Source organism: Typopeltis vanoorti, chromosome 12, assembly GCF_054136105.1.
Source record: "Typopeltis vanoorti isolate ZY-2024b chromosome 12, IOZ_Tvanoo_1.0, whole genome shotgun sequence".
Taxonomy (NCBI): Eukaryota; Metazoa; Arthropoda; class Arachnida; order Uropygi; family Thelyphonidae; genus Typopeltis; species Typopeltis vanoorti.
The window spans coordinates 50102221-50127383 of NC_143560.1; the positions used below are offsets into that span (position 1 = coordinate 50102221).

The window sequence follows — 25163 nt, forward strand, 5'->3', positions numbered from 1 at the left end:
GTTTGCATTATATATTAACTAGCCTTGATGAAGCTATCAGTTTCAGTTTTTATTTATTATGTCTACTAACCCTATTAGTACCATTGTTCTTTCACACAAATATCCTGATAGAATCAACCATGTTCATTGCTGACTTCAGCTACATGAAGAGGAAACCAGGTGTAAATGCAGACAATGGATCATTCACGATATGTTCAATCCTGTTGTGTTGTACACCTGTAATGTCATCTGCAAGATCTCTCTAATTGTCACTTTTAACATGAAAACTATTATCTTAAAAGTTATGTGTTTTGTCTTAACAAAGTATTTTCATCAGAGTTTAATGAGGCAGTAGCAAGAGAATATTTTTTTCCAGGCTTTACGAGAGGAGAATGTGACCCCCCTCCCCTCTCTCTCCAGCACTTTTTAATCTTATAATGGCAGTTTTTAGCTTGACTGTTTGATTTGCATATAAAAGTAGCAATATTTTATGATGCCTGTCTACCCATTAAAAGTGCTATCACATTGTGAACTCACTGCAGATTTTTACCCTACTTTCATCATAGTTAATGTATTTAGGAAGCAAACCTATAATCTCATAGAATTTCTTCATATGGATAGTATAGGCCACTAGGATAGAGAGATGTTTATTTCTGCTGAGTGAACACATGGACTTAATTTAAACTGAGCTTTGATGCATTTTTGAATGAACACCAATCATTCAGGTTTTTTTTTTTTTTTTTTTTTTTGGACACATCTGGGAGTCCCACCAGAACACCTGAGCTTGGTGGCGGAGGATTGTGACCATTGGAAGTCCCTCTTGCAGCTGCTGCCCCCACAACCCAGTCCGGAAAGGTGGACCTTGAAGATGGATGGATGGGATGGATTTTTTTTTTTTTTAATATGAATCCTCTCCCATGAAAAGTTGCAAAACTCAAACATACCATGCATGGATTAATGTTGAAATCTGTCCTCACAGCCTATTGGTTGGAGAGCAAGTACACTATCTACTCAACCAACCCAGGACAGCAGAGTTACACTTATAAACAAAATAATTCTAAATTTGCTGATGTTTATAAGGATATTATCTTTGTGCCCTTTTCAAGCAAATTCCAACTTTTATTTTTAGTATTTCTTTTGATACTATTCTGGGATTAGCTGCAGGTTCTAGGTAGCTGCAGATTTTTGGAATCTGCAGCCACCTTCAACCAAATTTAAATAAATACAGATGCAAGAATTTCTTCCCAAAATCTGGAAAACATTAATCCTCCGAGATCCAAATTTATAATCGAAGCCTCCTAGACATGCACAGAGGGCACTCCAGTGTTACTTTGTACTCCCCAAAAATGTCTCACTAAGACAAAATATTGGAAGAATTAAAATAGTTTTTAATCTTTTCCCAGTGTTGTTAAAACTCCATTAAATCTCCAGCATTGATGGTCCTCCCAGAACTTAAGCCTTAACTCACAGAAGACATTTTCTTGATGATAGTGATGAACAGTGAAATCAAGCAAGCTGTGTCTGGAAGAGAAAATGTTATGGAGGAGGAACAAGACAGTTGATGATGAACAGATCCATGAAGAATATAAAGTGCAGGCTAGAAAGGTGACAATCATGGTAAAGAAAGAAAAGATGTAGTATGAGAGGAGATTGGCTGGTCAGGCCAAGGTTAACTTTAACTCGGGAATTTTTCCACTATATGGCAAACAGGAGAAAGAATATTCTTGTAACAAGGCTTATACGTTGGTCATACATAACTAGTAATCAGCTTAAGGAATTAACAACGCATATAATGGATATTAATTAAAGCAAACTTTAATGAATACCTTCAATATTTCTGCAACGTCACGTTGCCATCTTCAGGAACATACAAATATGGTATGTGCATGCAGGCACTAACAAAAGCAAATAAGGAAGAAGGCAAGAAACTAAAATTGTTCTTAAAGTCCTAATGGTGCCCCCCTAGCGGGCTAATTGGGTTGTCTTGGCCGTTAGACTGAAGTTCTCATAATGTAGGCTTCACAACTGGCCAAACAGGCAGGACAGCGAATATCAGGATTTCAGAACATAAAGACAACATCCAGTTTCACCAGTACAGCCACTCTGGGTGGCAGACTATGCCTTAGATACCCGCCATAGAATTCTTTGGAAGAAAACTAAATAATATACCGCAGCAAGTTCAAGTACGAAAGTTTATTCATGGAATCATCAGCAGCTCTAAAAAACGTTCCAAACCTCAACAAATTTCGGTGCATGAAACTACCCCAAATTTGGGAAGCCTACATTATGAGAACTTCAGCCCAACGGCCAAGACAACCCAATTAGCTCGCTAGGGGGGAACCATTAGGACTTTAGGAACAATTTTAGTTTCTTGCCTTCTTCCTCATTTGCTTTTGCTAGTGCCTGCATGCACATACCATATTTGTATGTTCCTGAAGATGGCAATGTGATGTTGCCAAAATATTGAAGGTATTCATTAAAGTTTGCTTTAATTAATAAATACACTGGTAGATAGTCATGGCAGCAGAATAACAGTTATTGAAAAGATATAGTGAAATTATTGAATGAGCACCTTATCAGCATATATTATCATGTGAGTGTAAATGATGCAGTGCAATATATACGAGAAGAAGGGAGGCAAGTATTAGGAGAATTGGAAGTGAAAGAATCAGAGATGTGGCAGGTGTTTGTTGGGTTAGATGTTAATAAGGCTGCGAGAATGGATGACATATCACCATGTAATCTTAAGGAATGTGCACAACAGTTGGCTATGTCCTTGACCTGGTTATTTAATGAAAGTCTTGTAGTGGGTAATGTTCTTAAGGAGTGGGAAGAAGGCAAAATAGTATCACTGCACAAGCATGGTTCTAGGACAGAAGTTTCCAATTATAGACCAGTCTGTATAACTGTAGTTGTAGTAAAGGTGTTTGAGAGATTGGTTCCTAGGGAAAAAAATTAGCATTCTTTATGATGGTAAGCATGGATTTGTAAAGGGTAGGTTCTGTTTTAGCAATTTACTTGCATTTTATGATAGGGTAACAGGTGTGTTAGGTAAGGTTAAATCATATATAGTGATATTCTTGGACTTTGCAAAAGCATTTGATAGATTACCACATGATAAGTTGGTGTAGAAAGCTGCAGAGGATGGGAATAGATAGCATATTAGTTAGATGGATTGAAGATTGAAAGATATGTTGGAGTGTGTCAAAAAAGGTGAGTAACCAGTGGGGTTCCCCAGGGTTCTGTTCTTGGGCCCCTGCTGTTTAATTTGCTTGTAAACAATATATCACGTGGGCTGACTGGGGATCTTCAGTTGTTTGCTGATGATGCAAAGTTGAGAAGAATTATAAATAGCACTGCTGATGTTAATTCTCTTCAAGAAGATTTGAATAGACTTTTGACTTGGACAAAGGAGCAGGGTTGTAGTTTTAATATCAATAAGTGCCAGGTGTTGGTTTTTGGAGTGCAGAAATATAAGGCTGTGTACTATATTAACAATGCCGTACTGCAAGAAGTGTATGAGATTAGAGGTTTGGGAGTGATGGTTGACAGTAGACTGAAGTTTAGAAGACGTATTGCTAGTATTGCAAAGGTTGCACATTGTAATGCTGCTATGATAAGAAGTACTCTAACATGTAGAGATACGGAAATGATTGTGCCATTGTGTAAAGCACTGGTCAGACCACACTTAGACTGTTGTGCTCAGATCTGGTTACCTGGTTTTCAGTGTGATGTGGAGACATTGGAGAGGATCCAGAGGTGAGTGACTAAGACAATATAAGGACTTTGGACTGCTGGCTGTGGAGAGAGGTTGAAAAAATGTTGTTTGCAGAATTTAGTGGATAGGAGAAAAAGAGGTGATATGATAGAGCCATTTAAGTTAGTGAGAGGATTTTATTGGATTAATCCAGATGAGATTATAAAAAGAGTAGAAGGTGAGAGGGGAAAAAACCAGAGGTCATCCCTGGAAGCTATGTAAAAGTGTGGCGAAGAGAAGTTGGAGGAGTAGGTGTTTTACATAGAGAATTGTAAGTGAATGGAACATATTACCAGAATGTGTTGTTAATGAAAGGAGTGTTAAGGATTTTAAGATTCAGTATGATAAATATGTTGTCAGTTGAATGAACCTCCAATGAGGGGTCTGCCGACTCCATGGAGGGTGCAGTAATACTAATAATAGTTTCATTACCCACAGTTTAAAAATATGAGATCTTTTTGTATTCAACACATAATAGTTATGTTAAAATCATCTACTTTCCTAAAGGCATATTTCATTGTTGTTTGGTGTTATTGGAGGAAAAAAAAGTGTCAACACATTTGAAAACAGGAATTAAACCTAAGTAGACAGAATGGGTGAATCTTTGTAAAAATTTTTGATAATCAAAATAATCTGATTTGTGTGAGATAAAAATATGGAAGATAAAAGTATTTGGTGGATGATATTCATTTTCTTTTACATTTAAAATTAAAGGATACATACTGTTCATTAGGATTATATGATTCTGTTAGGAAACTTTTACTAACATAACTGATTGTATTAAAAAAAAAATCAGCAAGATTATTTAATATTTTTAAAATATTGAGTAAATCTTATATTATATGTCAAGCATATAATATAAGAATATTCTCATCCCTTCTCTAAGGGAAAAATACTATGAAAATAGTGAAATGACATTTCTCTTATTGGTTACCAATTGAATAGGTTAAAAATGGATAATCTTAGCTAATAGATGATCTCAGCAAATATTAATTAGTTGCTGTCTCTGAACTTTTTTGTACAGAAGAATGTTAGTTAGATAGCTGTTATCTGAGTTTAGAGTAGCATTATGATTACCTTGGTCACAATGCTACTCTAAATTTTATTACTTACATATATTATATACAGGTTTCACATAGAATTGAAATATAATGTAAATACTTAATGGTATATTACGTTTTTTCTGTGATTTTAGAAAGTGTATTAGAGAACTTAATTTGTCAGTTAAAAATTAACCCATTGATAAGCCATGAAAAAGTGTGTATATGATTGTAGCATTATTATTATAATAATCGTGGGAGGCCCATTCAACCAGCAACATGTCTATCATAATGAACTTATATTCCCTGCATTCACAATGCACTCTGGTAATGCATTTCACTTACCAACAACTCTCCACAAAAAATCTACTCCTCACACCCTTCTTGTCACATCTTTGTACAACTTCCAGGGATGGCCTCTCATTACTCCCATCTTAACATCCACTCTTTTTTTATAATTCCTTTTATATTAATCTGGTAGAATCCTTAACTAACTTGAGGGTCTCTATCATATCTCCACTTTTTATCCTTTCCACCAAACTCTGTAATCTACATTCCCTCAAACGTTCTTCATAACCAACACTCCAGAGTCCTAATATCACTTTGATCATTCTTCTTTAGACCCTGTTTATGTTTCCACATCACAACGAAAACCAGGTGACCAAATCTTAGCACAATAGCCCATATGTGGTCCAACCAGTTCCTTACATAAAGGCATCACCACTTCCTTATGACACCACTGTACATGTCAGTGTACTTTTTATCATACCAGCAATACAATGTGCAATCTTTGCAACACTTGCGATATGCTCTAGGAACTTTATTCCACTGTCTACAATCACCCCAGGATCATGAATGTCTACTTTTTGAAGTACAGCTCCACCATACTGAACTGGTTCTTATCATATACATTACTAGTATTATTTTTATTTTATGACTATCATGAAGTTTGTGTGTGTGTGTGTGTGTTCATTATGCTAGATATCTGTGTGTATATATATATATATATATTTGTCTCTGTGTGTGTATTTATTATTAGATGTGTTGCCTACCAATGAAAAATCTCTGGAGAATCTTGGCAAAAAGTTATCAGAAACTGGATTATTTGGTAAATATTCTTTATTCTGTTACTTTATTAAAGTTAATAATCCAAAATTACTTTTTATAGGTACTTTTAGGTTATGGAGCAATTGCATCTCCAAATAAATGAGTAAATGCTAAAAATATTTAGAGTTTTTTTTTTAATCTTTCCAGTTTGATGGCATATCACATAAAAACCTCAACTTGACTGTAAATTTTAACAGAGCAATTGTATTTGTAACAACTCTTTCCAGGTAAACTGCCATGTTTGGAGATTTACAATGGTTGTTCTTAAAAAATAAATATAAATAAATAAAAATTACTTAATTAAAATAGCAGGTAACAGGTAGTGAAATTGAAAGCAATCACCATTTAGTGTTAAATAAGATAAAATTGAATTTCATATTGAATAGAAGAGTCTGTAAGAAAGTTATAAAACAAATCAAAGTTGAGCAATTTTTACCAGATTCAAGAAAAAATGAAAGAGATTGAAAATAAGAACCAAACCTTGGGGATTCAGTGACAAACCCTGAAGGAAACATTCATTGATTCAACCATAGAAGCATGGTGAAGTTGTCTGAAAGGATAGAAAAATCAGCATTCCTTGGTGGAGAGGCAGGAAGTTAAATAGACAGTCAAGGAAAAGAAGAAAGCATGTTGAAAGTTCTTGGCAAGTTAGTCAACTTGTGCTCTTATAGGAAACAGAGGAAAAATGTATGAAAGAAAACAAAGCACTGCATAAAACTAGCTAAAACGTCATCAGAAGACTTTGGTAAGAACATGGAAAATAAATATCAGGAAGGGGGCAAAATATTTTGGATACTATTGAAAAAGCTTAGAAAGAGAGGAAAGTGTACTGTAAAAGGAATCAGTATCAGTGATGATAAAGATGAAGATGTCTGGAGTAATTACTTTGAAAGACTGCTAAATGAAACAAGCAGTGACAGTATGATACTAGAAAACAGTCAACAGGAATGTTGACTTCATTCTGCAAATATCAAAAATTGCAACCTAAATTGAATAACTGTTGTAATACATTTGATATGAAAATCAGCAATAACAAGACAAAGACAATGAAAATAGGCAGAAACATTGAAAATATCAACTGCTTCGTGAATGGAGAACCTCTGGAACAAGTAAAATATTTCAGTTATTTGGGCGCAATTTAGTGAGGATAGCAAATTAAATATGGAAATAAACAGCAGAATTAGCAAAACTGGAATGGTAGGAAGTAAATTGAAAAAAATTATATGGAATAAGAAGGAAATTAGTCAAACCCTAAACTAGCTGTATACAAAACAGTATTCAAACTAACTTTAACTTATGAATATGAGGTTGGGTTTAGAAGCAAAACCGCTGATCTAGGCTAGAGACCACAGATATGAGAGTCGTGAGAAAAATTAGGGACCTGAACAGATAGCATCAGTGGCAGTATCATATTAAAAATGATGATATTAGGAAAGAACTTAACATTGTTAGCAGAACTAATCTCAAGTGGTATGGTCACTTAAAAAAGTAGGGATGTGCAAAACCAAATATTCAGATGTGCTGAATGTTTGGTTTTGCTTTGTATTCAGCTGATTCAGCATGTTTTTTGAAATATTCATCTTCAGCTGAATCATTGGAAAGATTCAGTATTCAGCCAGCCAAAACAGAAAAATTCCTGTTACATGCATCATAACAAACACAACTAATCAAACAAAGCCTCCCCTTATCTTGCGTGATTGCATACAAAGGCTTGTTGTGTTTGCTATAGGTACTTTCTTTGGTGTTTTTATTAAGTTTGTATTATGCAGTCTTAAAAGTTGCATTTATTATTAAGTATGAAAATTTGTCTTAATCAAAAAAAAGCAATATTTGAAACTTTTAAGATTTATGTGAAGATTCAAAATTTGCAAACTGTAAAATGTGCACAACTGGCTGATACAGAAAATATGAAGTAGTAGACAGGGTCCCTGTGGGTAAGAGGTGTCTTTGTTCAAAGTTATATTTCAGCACCCCCATAAAATAGAATTTGCAAATTAAAATGAAATTAATTTCAATTAATTTTTATTTATTTAGTATATAAATACAAGATATACATATGTGTACATAAAAATAGAGCATCTCAAAAAAAAAAATTTTTTTTTTTTCAATTATCACAAAAAAATCACAGCACAGTTCAAACCAGCTTTGATGTGCCACTCATGAAGCAGTATGTCAAAGCAAAGCGGCTAATCAGTTGTTTAGTTTACTGTTCATTTTTTATTGCCTAGTATGTAGTAAAGGTTTACTTCATGAATAGGAGCTTTGTATAAAAATTTACTATTATTTATCATCTTGAAATGGTGCTCCTCCTGATCAGGTGGCTTTGTGTGGGGCACAACTTGCACATCCACACAGGGCAGTCCTGGTAGTAGACATCCATAATTAATCATTTAAAACTGCAAGCATGGGGATGCTTAAGGATCAAAGCTGTATAGCTAGGAGGAGACCTACATGTAGCCTTTGAAGGAATGAGGAGAACCAACCATGCTTCTGACCTAATGCCCAACCTTCTCATGGTGCACCCTGTTAGGTATCCAGTATCTACCTGGATACTGAATGAATGAGGATGGGTTGACAATTTGGGATTTAGCCAACCAAATTGTATTCTTACTAGCTTAAACCACAATGTAAAACGATGATACGACATGACAGAATTTCATGCCGGTTGGGGCATCACCAATTTAATCAAGGTCCCTGTTGGAAACCAGGATGAACAATGCAAAGTCAGCTACTGGAACAAATACCAGTTCAATATCACAAGAGTTCAAGATTGGTACTATTAACGTAAGTCACATCAATGGAAAGAAATTACATTAGCAGAAAAATTGGATCAATACCATATCAACATAATAGGCATGACTGAAAAAAAGAAGACAAAACAAGGTAAGATCCTTCTAAGCAACAAATACAAAATATTCAGGTGATAACAATCAGGGCAAAGAAGGAGCAGTTACAGTATTCAACGCTAAATACAAGGATAATTTTATTGAATGGCTGGCAATATCAAGTAGAGTGATGTGGGCAAATATCAGAATTTGGAATGGGACAATGAGACTTATTTCTACTTATGGTCTCACAGAAGATTCAATTAAGGAAGGAAGGAATTTTTCAAGGCATTAGAGAAGGCAGCTGATTCAATGAAAAAAGAAAAGTTGGTCCTTGTTGCAGATTTAAACAGCAGAGTAAGAAATGATCACCAGACTTATAGATATTTTGAAAAATTTGGAGTAAAGAGCAAGGTTAATTATAATGGTAAGTGCCTGCTGGATTTCTGTCCAGGACATGAACTGGTTATTATTAACACCATGTTCCAATATAAAAATATACACAAATCCAATTGGAGAGAAGATGCAAAACATAAGGACTCCTTGACTATGCATAGTTGATAGCAATATTTTTCCACTGGTTCAGGACACAAGAGCATACATAGGATTTGAAATAGGAAATGATCACTATTTAGTTTTCAGGATGATAAAATTGAATTTCCTAATTTTTTCTTGAATAATGTTTGTGTACTGGAGTCAGCAGTTCACCTCTGAAAGCTGCTCAACTTTGATTCAAGAAAAAATGAAAGACTTTTCATTTGAAAACAAGAACCAAACCTTCAAGATTCAGTGGCAGACCCCTAAAGAAAACATTGATTGTTTCTGCTAATAAGACATGTGGTGAAGTTGTCTGCAAGGACAGATAAATAAGAAAGCCATGATGGACACATGAAGTTAAAGAAGCAATCTGGAAAAGAAGAAAGCATACCAAAAGATCCTGGGAAATAAGACGACATTTTTTTGTTGTTGTTATTATGTTCCATCGAGTTGTTTTTGACTCCTAGTGATTCTATGAATATACATTCTCCATTCAGATCTGTCCCTGGCCATATCTTTCAGAATTTCCAGGCACATTCCAGTTGCCTCGAAATCCTGGAAAGTAGAGGAAGAGGAAGACCAAGAATTAGATGAGTGTAATTCTTGGTCTTCCTCTTTCCCTACTTCCATCATCTTTAGCAAGCATCATCATCATCTTCTCTAGACTGTCCTTTGCTCATATTATATGTCCAAAGTATCAATTTTTGCTTGATGATCATAGCTTCGAGGGAGTAATCTGGCTTTATTCTATCTATCACTGATTTATTGGTTTGCTTTGCAGTCCATGGTATTCTTAGTAAGCGTCTCCAAACCCATAATTCAGATGCATCTATCTTCCTTCTTTCACTCTTTCTCAGGGTCCAACTTTTATATTCATACAGTACCACAGGGAATACCATTGCTTTCACAATTCTGATTTTTGTTGCAAGGCTAATATGTTTATCTTTAAAGATCTTGCTTAAATTTGTCATTGCTTTCTTTCCGAGTAATAATCCTCTTCTGACTTCTTCAGTACAATACCCATCTTTATCAATTTGGGATCCTAGGAGCACAGAATTGTTAACTACTTTCATTTTCTCCCCATCTACTTCAAAATCATTAAGTTCACATATTGCGTTAACTTTTGTCTTTTAGGTTAAGTTTAAGGCCATATTTAGCACTTTCTTCTTTAACTTTCATAATAAGTTCTTCCAAATCATCTTTGCATTCTACTAGCAAAGTGGTATCGTCTGCATACTTCCAATTATTAATATTTCTTCCACCAATTTTAATTCCAACTGAAGACAAGACTCCTCCAGCCCTGCCATTCTTAAAATGTATTCGCTGTACAAGTTAAACAGGTATGGAGATAAAATACATCCTTTTCGCACCCCTTTACCTATTGTGAAATATTCAGTTTCTCTAAGATCTATTCCGACAGTAGCTTCTTATTCATAATAAAGATTCCTCAGAAGGATAATGAAATGTTTTGGTACTCCCATTGTTCTTAACACATTCCACAATTTCACATGATCTACAGAGTCAAAAGCCTTACTATAGTCAAGGAAACAAAGGTAGATATTCTTGTGCTCTTTCTATTATCCATCTCACATTGATGATCTGATCTCTTGTTCCTCTGCCTTTTTTTGAAATCCTGGCATTTCTCTCTTCATGAATGGTTCCAGTCTTTTCTGAATGATCATAAATAAGACTTTACTCATGAGAAATCAGTACTATAGTTCTGTAATTTTCACACTCTCTTGCATTGCCTTTCTTCAATAAAGGTATATAAACTGATTTTTTCCATTCCCTAGGCCATGTAGTTGTGATCCAAATTTGCTGACATAGAGCTGTTAAAATTTTAACTGGCTCTTCTCCCAGGGCTTTGAGCAGCTCACTAGGTATTCCATCCCCTCCTGGTGCTTTCTTACTGGATAGCTCTTGCAGTGTCCACCTCACTTCACTCTCCAGGTGGCATATGCCCTAAAAAATACACAGGAAAATGTAAGAGTGCTAAGCTATGTGTAAGAATAGCTAAACAAAAGCCATGAGGAGACTGGTAAGAATATAGAAGATAAATACCAGGAAGATGGCAAAGTGTTCTTAGAAATGGAGGAAAGAGTACCATAAAAGGAATCAGAGATGATAAAGGTGACATGAAAAACTGAACATAAAGATATTGTAGATGTCTGGAGTAATTACTTTGAAAGATTGCTAAATGAAACAAGCAATATCAGCATGATGATAGAAATCTCCCAACAGGAATGCAGTCAGGAATATATATCTATACTTGAAGTAGAAAAAGTCATCCAAAACCTGAAATGTGGAAGGGCAGCTGGAGTAGATGAAATTTGACCAGAAATACTCAACTATGGATGTATAAAAGTTTTACAGTGACTGCATTCATAATTCAGAAGGCCTGGTCAGAGGGTGAAATTCCAGATGATTGGAGCAGAGATCTCATAATACCCAGCTCTAAAAAGGGAAATGGAACTGAATTTGAGAATAACAGAGGTAGTTCCCTATTGAGTGTTCCTGGTAAGATTTATGCAAGTATTATTATTATTTCGGGCAACTCCAAGGAGTCGACAGACTCATAGAAGGTGGCCCTAACATCATGTCAAGAACAACTATTCGACATTGACACAGTATCTATCATACCTCGCCTTGAACTCATTCACAGTCATAGCACTCACAACAGACTCTGGCAGCTCATTCCACTCATTCACCACTCTCCAAGTAAAAAATCTAGCTCTAACACCTTGCTAACCACATTCTTGCCCAGCTTCCATGTATGGCCCCCTAGTTCTACTCCCACCACCAGTCCTATTCTCAAAAATATCTTCTGAATTAATATTATAGACACCCCTTCAGTAATTTGAATGTCTCAATCATATCACCCCTTTTCCGCCTATCAACCAATTTTTTGCAATCCACAAATCTTCAACCTGTTCTCATAAGGTTCATTCCATAGACTTGCTATCATCTTGGTTACTTGTCTCTCGATCCTCTCCCCCTCCTCTCCATCAAGAAGAAACCCTGGCACCCATATCTGGGCACAGTAGTCTAGATGGGGGCTTATCATGGCTCGATACAGAGGAACAATAACCTGTTTGTCTCTGCTTGTTAAAGTATTTTTCAGCAACCAAGTGATTTGATGAGCTGATTTAGCTACTTTTGCGATGTGCCCCCCTAAACTTCAACTCCCTATCCACCAACACTCCCAAATCCCTGGCCTCGTCAATCTCCTGGAGTACATTTCCACCAATGTGATATACTGCTGCTAATCTTTTCACCCCAAAATGCATAACCTTACACTTTGCCACATTAAATCAACATCAATTTTCCTTAGCCCAGTCTTCCAAACTATCCAAATCATCTTGCAAAATTTTGACATCCTGTGCACTCACTATTGCTCTACCCAACTTTGCATCATCAGCAAACATGTGAACACTTCCTCTCAGATCCTTTCCTATATCGTTAATGAACAAATTGAAAAGTAGTGGTCCAAGAACAGAACCGTGCGACACAGCACTAGTCACAGGCCATCTTTTGGACTCTACTCTTGAATAAACCACTCTCTGATATCTCACCATCAACCACCCTCCTATCCATCTCACCAACCCCATATCCATCCCCATATGCTGCAGTTTACCGATTAGAATTCAATGTGGTATCCTGTCAAAGGCCTTAGCAAGGTCCAGTAGAATCACTGTAAATCCATTACACTTATCCAATTCAGCCATCACTGTGTTATAAAATGTGAGCAATTTACTGAGGCATGATCTACCCTTCACAAAACTATGTTGTCCCCCATACAGTATCCCATTTTCATCTATCCAATCCTGTATTTTTCTCTTGACTAATTTCTCCAAGACCTTGACAACGATTCCTGATATGCTAATCTGTCGGTAATTTACAACAGCAGTCTTGGAACCTCCTTTATACAGTGGAACTATTTACCCCTCTTTCCACCCCCTTGGGACTAACCAGACCCGAGACTTAAATTAAACAAAATGGTCAAGGGCACTGACAATTCTTTAGCCGCTTCACTTATGACACGAGCTGGTATACCATCGAATCCCACAGATGTATTGACATTGAGGTTTTGTTAATAGACTACTCACCTCCACTTCATTCACCACAATTCCCATATAATCTATTGGTTCATTCATTCCTGCAATATCACCACCTGGATGATATATTCTTGCAAAGTGCTTGCTCAGTAATTCAACTATCAACTGATTCGGTTACCTCCCTACCATCGGCATTCTTTAAAATCATTCTGCCATATACATTTTTTCTTTTACTTGCAACATATCGAAAAAACTGTTTGGGATTCTCTTTAGCCTGCATGGCTAATGTTCTTTCATAATCCGTTTTTGCTTTTCTTACCACGCTCGTTACTGTTGTGTCCTGAATAAACCAAGAAAAAGAATTACCATTTAATTTTTCAGGAACAACTCTCTTTGAAAATAGGCAGAGAATGTGGTGTGTTGGCTATATACTGGAAATGTATTTATATGTATATAACACTAAAATAGGAGTAAGAAATTATATGACAAATGATAGAAAATTGTAAGACCTAACCTGTTATGTGTAGGGGTCAGATAAAGAAATTATGTAAAATATTGAATTAATTTAAGAACCCCATTTCATGTGTCATAAGATAGCAAAATCTGTAAGCCAGAGTCCAAGGGTTACCTTTTGACCGTCCAGTGTTACGTGTGCCGGGGGGGGGGGTAGAAATTATGAGAAAGAGAAACTAGAGCACCTTCTAAGAAAACACACCAAGCTCATATGCGATGTAGTGGAAGGAGCGGGACGCCGTGACGAAAACCCACGTGACCGCGTTGGCGGGCATCGTGATATAACGAGAAACGCTGGGAAGAGCACGAAAACAAAAAGGTCAAGCAACCACTCAAGGCTTTTTGGTTCCTGTTTCCTGACCTCTCGAACGTTGGTCCAGTCCGCACCGACGGAGAAGTTCCAGGCTGGCCGTGGAAATTATGGTTCATCTGCCGCAGCGTATGGAATAGGGCTAGCTATTTCCTAGGACTAGGATAGCAACCAAGTAGATGCCGTCCATTCTGGCTAAGCTCCTGAGCTATATCGCCCTTCCCACTGAGAATCAGGTTGTACAGTCGTCGAAGGTGACCAGAAGAGCAGCAGACTGAGAAGAAGCCTTGATGCCCAGACAAGGCAGAAGAAAGGAACGAGTATCATTTCAGAGACGGTAATGTAGACTCTTGTATTATATATTCACGGTTGAGGAATTGTGTGTTTCCCTAAGAACATTTTGTGTAGTGGACTTAATATATGGAACTTTAGGAACTGTTTCCAACTTGGCATAGACCCATCTTTGTTTGAGAAATGTCTGCATAGAATGGCTCTATTTATTTTGTATGAATTAATTGTATTGTGTTAAGTGATATAACTAGTGACCACGTGAGTGTAGAATGTGTGATAACTTGCGATGAGATAATGTTATGTTACATATAGAGGTGGTCCAAGCAAATTTGTTCATGTATTTTATTAGTAGTAATGAACCAGAGATCCTACTTAAATTTGATTCAGATTACCTAGTAGTAAGACTTTCATGTATCTTTTCTTTAATTAATAAATATGTTTCTTAGTACCTGCCTGATCTGGTTTAGTATATGAATTCAAACAGCCACTCATAAAAATATTATCGAACTTAGTGGGAAGAACCCACGTGTATAATTTAATAAAGCGGACCACGACTGCATGCAAAAATATAGTGAACAGAAGTTTGATATTTATTGTAGTTTAGTTACTGTGTATCACTCTGAGAGAGCCATCCTGGATAAGAGTCTCATCTATCCTCGGTATTGGCTGGTGCAGTTAAAAAATAAATTTGTCAACGCTTATCAGGTGGACTGTCTCAGAAGATATGTTAATGGCCACGTCTCATTCTAGGACAAAGCTCTAATCATTAAGTATCCTACACGTGATTAAACTTAAGAGCGGCCAAAGAATGTGCTTGTTTAAAAAGGGGAAAGATTTAAGAGAACAACGAGTTAAGAATAGACTAACCTTAAAGGCTAAAATAAAAGGAGAAATTAAATAGAGAAGAAGATATAACAAATAGAGCAGCCGGTAGGATTTATTTAGATAGATAGATAGATAGCATAAAGCACGACATAACAAATGGCGCAGCCGGTAGGATTTATTTAGTTAAATGGCATAAAAGATGACATAACATTACCCTTCTGACCTGTGCTTTATACTATTCATGTGCCTGCCGGTCACCTTTCTCCTTAAATTCCCTCCACAGTTGTTTCTTTTTTTGCAGCTCAAGCTTAATGGTGTTATTCATCCATTTAACCCCTACTTGATTTATTATTCAGACTCTAGGTATACTGTCAGCCATTGCCTCATGCAAACACTTCCTAACCGCCTCCCATGCACTATCAACATCTAGCCCTTGCAGTTTTACATGCCATGGCACTGAACCAATCAAACTACTAAGCTTGTCATACTTACCAGCCCGATAATTCCACATGTACCCTGTCTTAATTGTAAATTCCACACCTTTAGCCACCTCCCAAGTCAAGACCCTATGATCACTCTCACCAATTGGTGGCAACGGGGTCATATTCGTTACAGCCAAATTCTCAGATGCAGTTACTAGATCAAGCACTCTCTGACCCCTAGTATTTTCCATTACATGCTGTCGCAGATAGTTATCCCTTAGTAATCGCATAAAATCCAATTCCTTCCTCCTATGTGTCCTCTCCTCCTTCCAATCAATGTTACCATAGTTGAAATCACCCATAACAATTACCCTCCTTCCACTCATTTCTTCTATTTGCTTATGCATACTATCTTCACCATCTATTCCATCACCTGGTCTATAGCAGCACCCAACTGTATATTTTGTTCTGCTAGTTTCAATCTCACACCAAATAGCCTCAAATGTGCTCTTTTCTCTATTCTGCAGTTCCACTTCTATTCTCCTTGGTTGTAGCTCATCAGCTATCATCAATAACACTCTTCTCCCCATTTAATTCTCCCTGTCACTCCTGAACACACCATACTCCTCACATTCAATCCCGCTAGCTATATCTTCTTCTGTCAGCCATGTTTCACAGCTATTTTGTCTCCTTTCAAATCATTTGTACCTGCTACCACTATCAATTCTTTCACCCGCTGCTTTTGCATTTTAATTGACTCGCTTACATCCTTAACATTTGCACCAGGTTGGTATGATTTTGTTAAACTCTCAACTAACACACCTCTTACTAAGGAATCTCCAACACTTGCTCTTTCATTTTGTTTACACTCACTATCATACTCTTATTTTTTCTATCATACTTTTGCAGTTTATCAGTCGGTACCCTCGGTAAACATTTTTGCCAATGCTCCAGCTGCCGATTTGCCCTGTGTCGCTCCGCTTAACCGAGCAATCTCACTCATTGCATCAGTCTCATCATTTTTATTCTCCGATAATTCATTCATTCGTTCTGTATGTTTACCTTCATTCTCACTTTCAACGCCACTCTCACAGCTATCTGGTACTACCTCGCAAATATCAGTATTCATACCTCGCATATCACTGTTGTCTAGATTCTCACTTTCAACAACGATGTCACTCTCTCACGACCTGAAACACTCTTTAAATCTTCACATTCTTTACGCTTTCTGCACACATTCACTCCACTATCGTTGTTTAACCAGACTCCAACCACTCTCCTCAATGCATACATTTTGCAAACGGTACACTGAATCAAATCTTTTAAATCGAAATTTTTAGACAAAGATGGCGACCTGGATGCCATCTTTGTTGTATTCCTCTTTATGGGGGCCATGTGCATAGATAATTGTGTCTATCAATTTACTATTTAAAAAAACTCAGAAAACACCCAAAAATCACCCAGACACGCTAAATTACGAAAAGTAAACAATACTATGTAAATACTATGCAAATTCACCAATTATTACTCAAAATGACACAAAGTTTGGTGAAGAACAAGCTGAATTCAGGTCAAATAGAGATTATCAGGATGAGATTTTCACTTTAAAACAGATAGCTGAGAAATCTTGGGAATATAACAAGAATTTATATTTAAGTTTCGTTGATCTGGAAAAGGCATATGACAATGTGGCAAGAGAAAAGCTCTTCAAAACGCTACAGTTATATGGTGTAAATGGGACATTATATTGATCAATACATAATCTATATATAAGCTGTAGGTCAGCAGTTAGAATTGAAGGAGGTACACTAAGATGGTTTGATTTTAAATCAGGTGTGCAACATATATTATCTTCAATGTTATTCATCATCTATATGTATCACAGTATGAAAGAAAGTGATATTAAATCTGAAATCAGAATTGGTGATGTTAATCTTTACTCTATGCAGTTGATGTTATATTTCTGAATAAATCCATTACAAGTATGCAAAATTCCCTTGATTAAATTGAATAACTGTTGTAATACATTTGGTATGAAACTCAACAAAAAGACAAGGACATTGAGTATAGGCAAAAACATTGAAAACATGAATGGAGAACCTATAGAACACATAAAACATTTCAGTTATTCAGGGACAATTTTAGTGAAGATGACAAATTAAATATGGAAATGACAATAGAATTAGCAAAGCTGATGCACTAGGAAATCAGCTGAATAAATTTATATGGAATAAGAAAGAAATTAGGCAAAACATTAAATTAGCTGTCTTATAGACATGTTTTTCTATAATTATTTTTAAGATAAAAGTTGAGTCTATACATGTTCTTCCCTTATGGAATCCTTTCTGTTCTTCTCCCAACTGTGATTCTATATAGGATAATAAGTTGTTTGTTAACATTTTTGCATAAATTTTGTATTGAGGAGGCTGATGCCACAATAGTTATTGCAATCTGATTTTAGATCTTTTTTATAAATTGGTATCACTAGAGCTCTACCCCAACTTTTTGGAGGATTTTTCCTCTTTGTAAATTTGGTTTATAAATTTTAGAAATCTGATGTTAAATTCTTTACCTGAAAATTTAATAAGTTCTCTATTTATATTATCTTCTGGTGACTTGCCTGTTCTGCTTTGTTTGAGGGTATTTTGTAGTTCTTCATACATGTACTCATCTGTATTACTGATGTTATATATCCGGGAAGATTCTTGTATCAAGGAGTTATCATGCCATAGCTTCTGGAAATACTCCTGCCAAGTTTCTAGTTCGATCATATCGATTTTGGTTCTTTCTTTTAATTGTTATTCATTTGTTTGAGGATTCTATGTGTATTAGGTCTTTTTAATGTGTGGTCTCGTTCTAATTTTGTTATAAAATTTTCATACGTTTCTCAATTTTTTTTTTTGACATGCTCTCTTTGCTATTGCTCTTTTCCTTTTATATTCAATGAGTGATTCATCTGTCTTTAAATTTAGCCATTGTTTATATGCTGTCTTTTTTTCTTCAATTATCTGTTGGATTTCTTTGTCCTATTGTCCCATAGCTTTTTCTTCGAAATCTTCGAAAAAAATGTTAGCTAGCATCAGAGACAGTGGTTCACTCTTCTAAGAAACAAGTGAAATCTTGTTTCTTAGAAGAGTGAACATCTTGGGTGGGAACATTAGTAAAAAGTGCTACTACATTGAAACTTGTCATGATATCTGAATTCTTGTGTTCGAGATATTTTATTTTGGAAACAAAGTCAGCTGAATTTTTGATGTAAGAAGATTTCCCTGTGAAGACTTTCAAGGAGGTAGTGAGATATTTTGATAAGTTATATGTAGGAGAGCCAATACTTTCAACTATGGACCTTAAAGGAATATTTTCTTTATGTATCTTTGGAAGGTCGTACAATCGCGGAATGAATGGATGAGAGAACATAGAGATAGACGGATATTTCTTAGTAGTTCCATGGTCGTTTTAAGAAGATTGTTGGTCTGATTATATATCTCTCTTGTGGGGTCTCTCTCTAGTTGAGAGTACGTATCTGACTCTAATAAATCCAAGATTTTATTGCAATATTCTGTTTTATTAAGGATTACGGTTGTATTTCTTTTGTCAGCTGGGAGGATGATAATATCTTTGTTCTTCTTCAGTTGTTTAATGGCTAGTCTTTCACCAGGAGAAATGTTGTCTGTAGGGGATTTTGCGTTGTTGATTGCAAATATGGCTTCTATGTGAAGTAAATTTGTGTCTGCGGTTTGAAGTAGAGAAGCACCTTTTTCTATTTAAGGAGAAAAATTTCTCTAGGGATTGATTTTGGCAAAAGGATGAAATTGCGACCTTTGAAAGGATATTTTCTTCAGGACTGAGGATATAGGACGATTTGTTTACCACTACGTTTTTGAGCCCGTGAGAATGATTAGTAGAGGAGGATCATTCCTGTGCAAATTTGAGAGAATTGAATTTATTAATAAGCTTAGATTTATTGATGTTTTATGTTCTCAAACAAAACGTGCTTATTTCTTTACTATTGTTCCATGACACATTGTCTAAGGATACCTCTAAAATGGCTTTTGAAAGTTGAGTTTTTTGTAAAAAGAGAAGCTAAACTACGATTCGTATCAACAGTTCTTTCTGATAAGAGTTCTAGTTTTGCTTTCCGGTAAATTCTATGTGCCTTTCTGTTGTTATGATTTCTTTGAAATGTAGGAAATTGGGAATAATTGAATAAAACTTACAACGTTTCAAGAAAATAAGCCAGTTGATGAAAAGTCCAATGCTCCTATATAAACTTGGTTTTTAATCCTATTTCCTAAGTTTGCTTTTCAATTTGCTTACCAATAATCATATTCCTTACGATGAGGATAAACAGCAGCTTATACACTGCCCAGACTTGCACTACGTGCAGTCAAGTTTATGCCTGCACGTAGTGCAAGTCTGGGCAGTGTATATCAGAAGACCTAAGGGTCTTCTGATATACTTTTATAAGCTGCTGTTTATCCTCATCATAAGGAATATGATTATTGGTAAGCAAATTGACTCGGTTTCTAGACATTGGATATTATTTAATGCTCCTATATAAACTGAATGACTGAATTCCGAGATAATAGAGAAACAAGTAAATTTAATATAACCACACACAACTAGTTTCATCGGAATGCGACTTCGTCAGATGTGATTACATAAAAAGCAAATGAAAGACAGTAAAAAACAATGAGAGCATTAAAAACTGTAGTTAAGTTTAAATTAGGGACCGAGCTACAGTTCTATTATTAAGTACATGTGAGTGTATAACTTCACGAGTTTGTCAGTACCGAATAGCAGAGCTATGCGAGTCTGGCAGACTATAACTGAGATTGCTGTTCATGTGGGAAGAGTCAAGGGTTATTTCTTTTGATTCCTGGCTCTGGTTCTATTGTATGCGATGTCTCTCTGGTGTTCTTCAAGACATAGATAGATAGACTTTTCAGTTTTTGGCCATAATATGGTTTCCCACAGTCACATATGATTCTGTAGACACATGAAACTGAAGATGGTGATGATTTTCTTAAGCATCATATCCACTCTCACTCATCGTGCCAGGTCTGTATTGTCAGACGAAGAAGAGCTCAAAAATGAACTGAAACATCTTAAAAAGACCTTCACAAATAATGGTTACTCTTCCAAAAGTATTAATAAATTACTATACCACCGTCATCAAAACACTGTTGAGACTTCGACCAACCCCAGAGCTTACATCTCCTTACCTTACATCAGTTCTCTCACCCCTAAACTGGCAAGAATTTTGAAGAAGTTCAATATCAAAACGTGTTTCTCCACTCTACCTAAACTCCGGTCAATTCTAAGCCACCCTAAAGAAAATCATTACCATCTTCAGTTTCCAGGTGTCTACAGAATCATATGTGACTGTGGGAAACCATATTACGGCCAAACTGAAAAGTCTATCTATCTATGTCTCAAAGAACACCAGAGAGACATCACATACAATAGAACTAGAACCAGTGCCCTCTCTAGCCACGTTTTGTTCTCAGTTAACTCCAGTGATGAAGTCCTCCAACATCAAATAGATTGGAATTCAACATCCAACATTCATAAATGTTATGATGAATTAAAATGTCGTATCCTGGAATCAAAAGAAATAATCCTTGACTCTTTCCACATGAACACTAATCTCAGTTATGGTCTGCCAGACTGACATAGCTCTGCTATTCGGTACTGGCGAACTCGTGAAGTTATACGCTTGCATGTACTTAACAATAGAACTGTAGCTCGGACTCCAGTTCAAATTTAACTAGTTTTTAATGCTCTGTTGTTGTAATGGTGCAATGTTTTTAATTTCTTTAATTTGCTTTTTATGTCATCACACCTGACAAAGTCAGCATTCTGACAAAACTAGTTGTGTGGTTATATTAAATTTACTTGTTTCTCTATTATTTCAGAATTCAGTCATTAAATAATATTCTCCTTATTTTACAATGTCAAAATGAAGACTTGGAGGCTCTTCTGTGATAATTATTCTTACACATCGACCGTAGGCCCACTTATAAAAAATATAACTCTCTGATAAGATTGCTTTGGTATTGAATGAACTTTTTGTCTTCTTAATTTTTCTGCCTGATCTATGATGAGAACAAACAGTTCTCAAGATGAAAAACGGCACTTATGTCTTTTAAGTAGTGCAAGTTAAGACCACTCCATTGACAGAGGTTGTATCCTCATAAGCTCGCTTGCATTTTTTTGAAACTTTGCAATTCTATATACAGGGGATCGTCGACATTCATCATTTTGACTTTACGGCGGTAATCCCATAAATAATTTAAAAACTAAATTTCGACTTGAAGCAGCGCGACGTCGTGGGCGAACTTGTTTGTGAGCATGGCAGAAGAATATGCCGTTACACGTCGTTTGTTTGGGAGAGGTGGCGTCGCTTGGATCCCAGCATACACTCTTTGGGTACCGCGTGCTTTGTTTACATCTGCTCTCTCACTTTTGTGTTTGTGTTTTTTTGTGACTTTTTACCATTCAATATGGCTCCCAAATGTATGGCAGTGTGTCGAAGAAAAGGAAAGCCATTACATTAGTAGTGAAATTAGACATTATTAAAAGGGCAAAAAAGGGAGAAATGCCAACAAACATCGGCCCCGCATTGAACTTAAGTCTTACACAGTCGGGACTATTATCAAGGATAAAGTTCGCATCCTTGAACACGTGAAAGGATTGGCGCCTATGAAATCGACTGTGATTACGAAAAAACATAGGCTCATGATTGAGATGGAAAGGCTTCTTGTTCTTTGGCTGGAAGACCAGCATCGATGCCGTATCCCAATTAGCCTCATGTTAATTCAAGAAAAGGCGAAAAGATTGTTTTATGTTTGTTTTTTTATTAGTTTCATTTTTGTCATTTTTCTGTACTATACAGTAATTATGTTCTCCCTTTCATTTTCCTGTGGCCTAGTTCTGTTTCCTGATATATACGTATTACTTTAGGGTGTTTTTAGGTTAGGTAAGTAACTTAGGCTATGGTAATTCTGACTTGCATCGAGAATCGCCTTACGTCGGTCCGTAGGAATGGATCTCCGACGTAACTCGAGGATCCCCCTGTATATATATATTACTTTATTTTATTCTTTCAGTTATAAAATAAGGATGATTCTTTTTATTCTTGCAGTTTCATATGGCCACATGGTTAAGTGAAGTATTATTATTATTACACATATTTTTCAATCTTCATTCTGTAATTTGGCTGAAGCACTGAGTATTCACCTGAAGAATACAAAATTTTAAACATGTAGAATTAAATAATTTTTTAAACAAATGTTTTGAACAAAAAAATGCTAATTACATTTTTTTTATCAGTTTTTAATGAGTACACTTTTTTTTTTCCAAAAAATTTGTTTATAAAATTTAATTCGGTATGCTTCAGCTGAATTTTCAGTGCTTTGGCCAAATTTCAAACTGAATATTCGGTATTCATTTATTCAGCCAAATCTTGATTCGGTACATAAATAGTAAAAAGTGCCTTTAGAAGAGAAAAATATAAGATCTGTTAATATTAGAGGCTTGACAGATAACATATTAATTTGGAGAAAAATTGTTGATAGGAAGTTAGTAATGATGTCACTTTTTCATGTAGTGCTATCATAATTCCTGTACACTAGCCTGGTTGGCCAAGTGGTTAGCGTACCCACTCTCCAGCCAACAGGTTGTGGGTTCAAATCCTGCCATGGATGTTTACGATTGCCTTTAAGTGGGAGATGAATTTCATTGCCCAGTGTGAGACCACTCTCCACTTATTGGAGACCTGGGTGGCTTGAAAAGGTTCCATGCGTGGTTTCTAGAGCAGGGCTTCCAGAGTAGGTAGAAAAAGTATGTGAAAAATCCAAAAAAAAAAAAATTATATATATATATATATTATTATATATTTAAAATTGATAAAAAATATATTCAATTCCTTAGCCCACCCACAGTACAAAATGTACTATAGGTTTGCATATAACCTCTTGGGTGGGAGCAACATTAAAAACACTCCCTGAGGATACAAGTCAGGAATTTGATGATAACAATGATGTAATAGGTAGTGAGAGACAGTTTTCATCATGTAATATAAGATCAGTACTCCACTTATTGAAGTCTTGAAGTATTCAAGATACCAAGTAATTTTATATAAACTTGGTTTTTAATCCTATTTCCCAAGTGAGCAAACAGACAAGTAAGTCAAGTTTGTGCCGGCACATAGTGCAAGTCTGGGCAACTCATGGTAGTGCCACTCTAGGCAACTCGTGGTAAAGGTGGATTTCTACCAAGAATAAATGACGTAAAAATTTCTTAAGCTCTGATCACTTTCCTTAGTATTTTTCCCTTAATGTAAAACACATCCCCTTGTGGAGATGTACGATGCTATGCATTAAAGGCAATGGTCACTACCCATACCGGTTTCAACCTTTATTGAGGTCTCGTCAGTGGAAGCCAGACCAGACAATGCTAAGGTTGAAGTAACGCAGAGCTTGACTTGCACTACGTGCAGGCGCAAACTTGACTTACTTGTCTGTTTGCTCAATTGGGAAATAAGATTAAAAACCAAGTTTATATAAAATTCCTTGGTATCTTGAATACATAATATACCCAAGTTAAAAAAATTTCTACATCTATCTCTCATCCTGAGATTTTATTTAATAAGGTCAAAGCACCTTGTGGCAACTTGTTTAGGTAAAATTCATATAAGCTCTGCATTACTTCAACCTTAGCATTGTCTGGTCTGGTTCCCACTGACAAGACCTCAATAAAGGTCGAAACCGGTATGGGTAGTGACCATTGCCTTCAATGCATAGCATCATGCATCTCCACAAGGGGATGTGCTTTGCATTAAGGGAAAAAATACTAAGGAAGGTGATCAGAGCTTAATCCACCTTTACCACGAGTTGCACTGCCATGAGTTGCCTAGAGTGGTACTACCATGAGTTGCCCAGACTTGCACTAAGTGAGGTGCAAACTTGACTTACTGTTTGCTCACTTGGGAAATAGGATTGAAAACCAAGTTTATATAAAATTACTTGGTATCTTGAATACATAATATACCCAAGTTAAAAAACTTTCTACATAAGTCTTGAAGTAGATTAGAAGCTTTGTTTAGTTTGTAGAACAGGGATTATTTAACCCTTAGCCCATAGCTAAATATGCTATTTATTTGTGGTATCAAGTAGTAGAAACCAGGTTTGGACTCGAACAAGAGATGTGGTACGACTGTTATTAGAAAGGGGGAAAAAGAGAGGTGGAGAGAGAGAGAGATATTTGATGGATAGCCTCATAAGATGTGGGTATGAGTTTGATGGCAACAAAAAATTTCCACCATTATTGAAAATGATCATGAGGCACAGCCTAAAGAGGTGGGCAAGCTAGGGAAGACCTTAGGCAACGAGGAATATATATGGAACTATAAGACAAATGATTATGGAACACTCATTCAACTTATATCAATACTCTGGAATAATAAGTTATAAGGAAAAGTGGTTGCTAGAGAATGAGA

At 36.0% G+C, this 25163-nt stretch overlaps 1 protein-coding gene across 1 annotated transcript in view; it reads left to right on the top strand.

Moving 5' to 3' along the window:
- The window catches only part of LOC150100779 (centrosomal protein 43-like), a 210818-nt gene that overhangs the window by 147776 nt on the left and 37879 nt on the right, over positions 1–25163 (top strand). The window contains exon 6 of the mRNA XM_090401945.1: positions 5816–5884. Within this exon, the coding sequence (XP_090258071.1) occupies positions 5816–5884 (69 nt within the window). The remainder of the gene's footprint in view (positions 1–5815; positions 5885–25163) is intronic.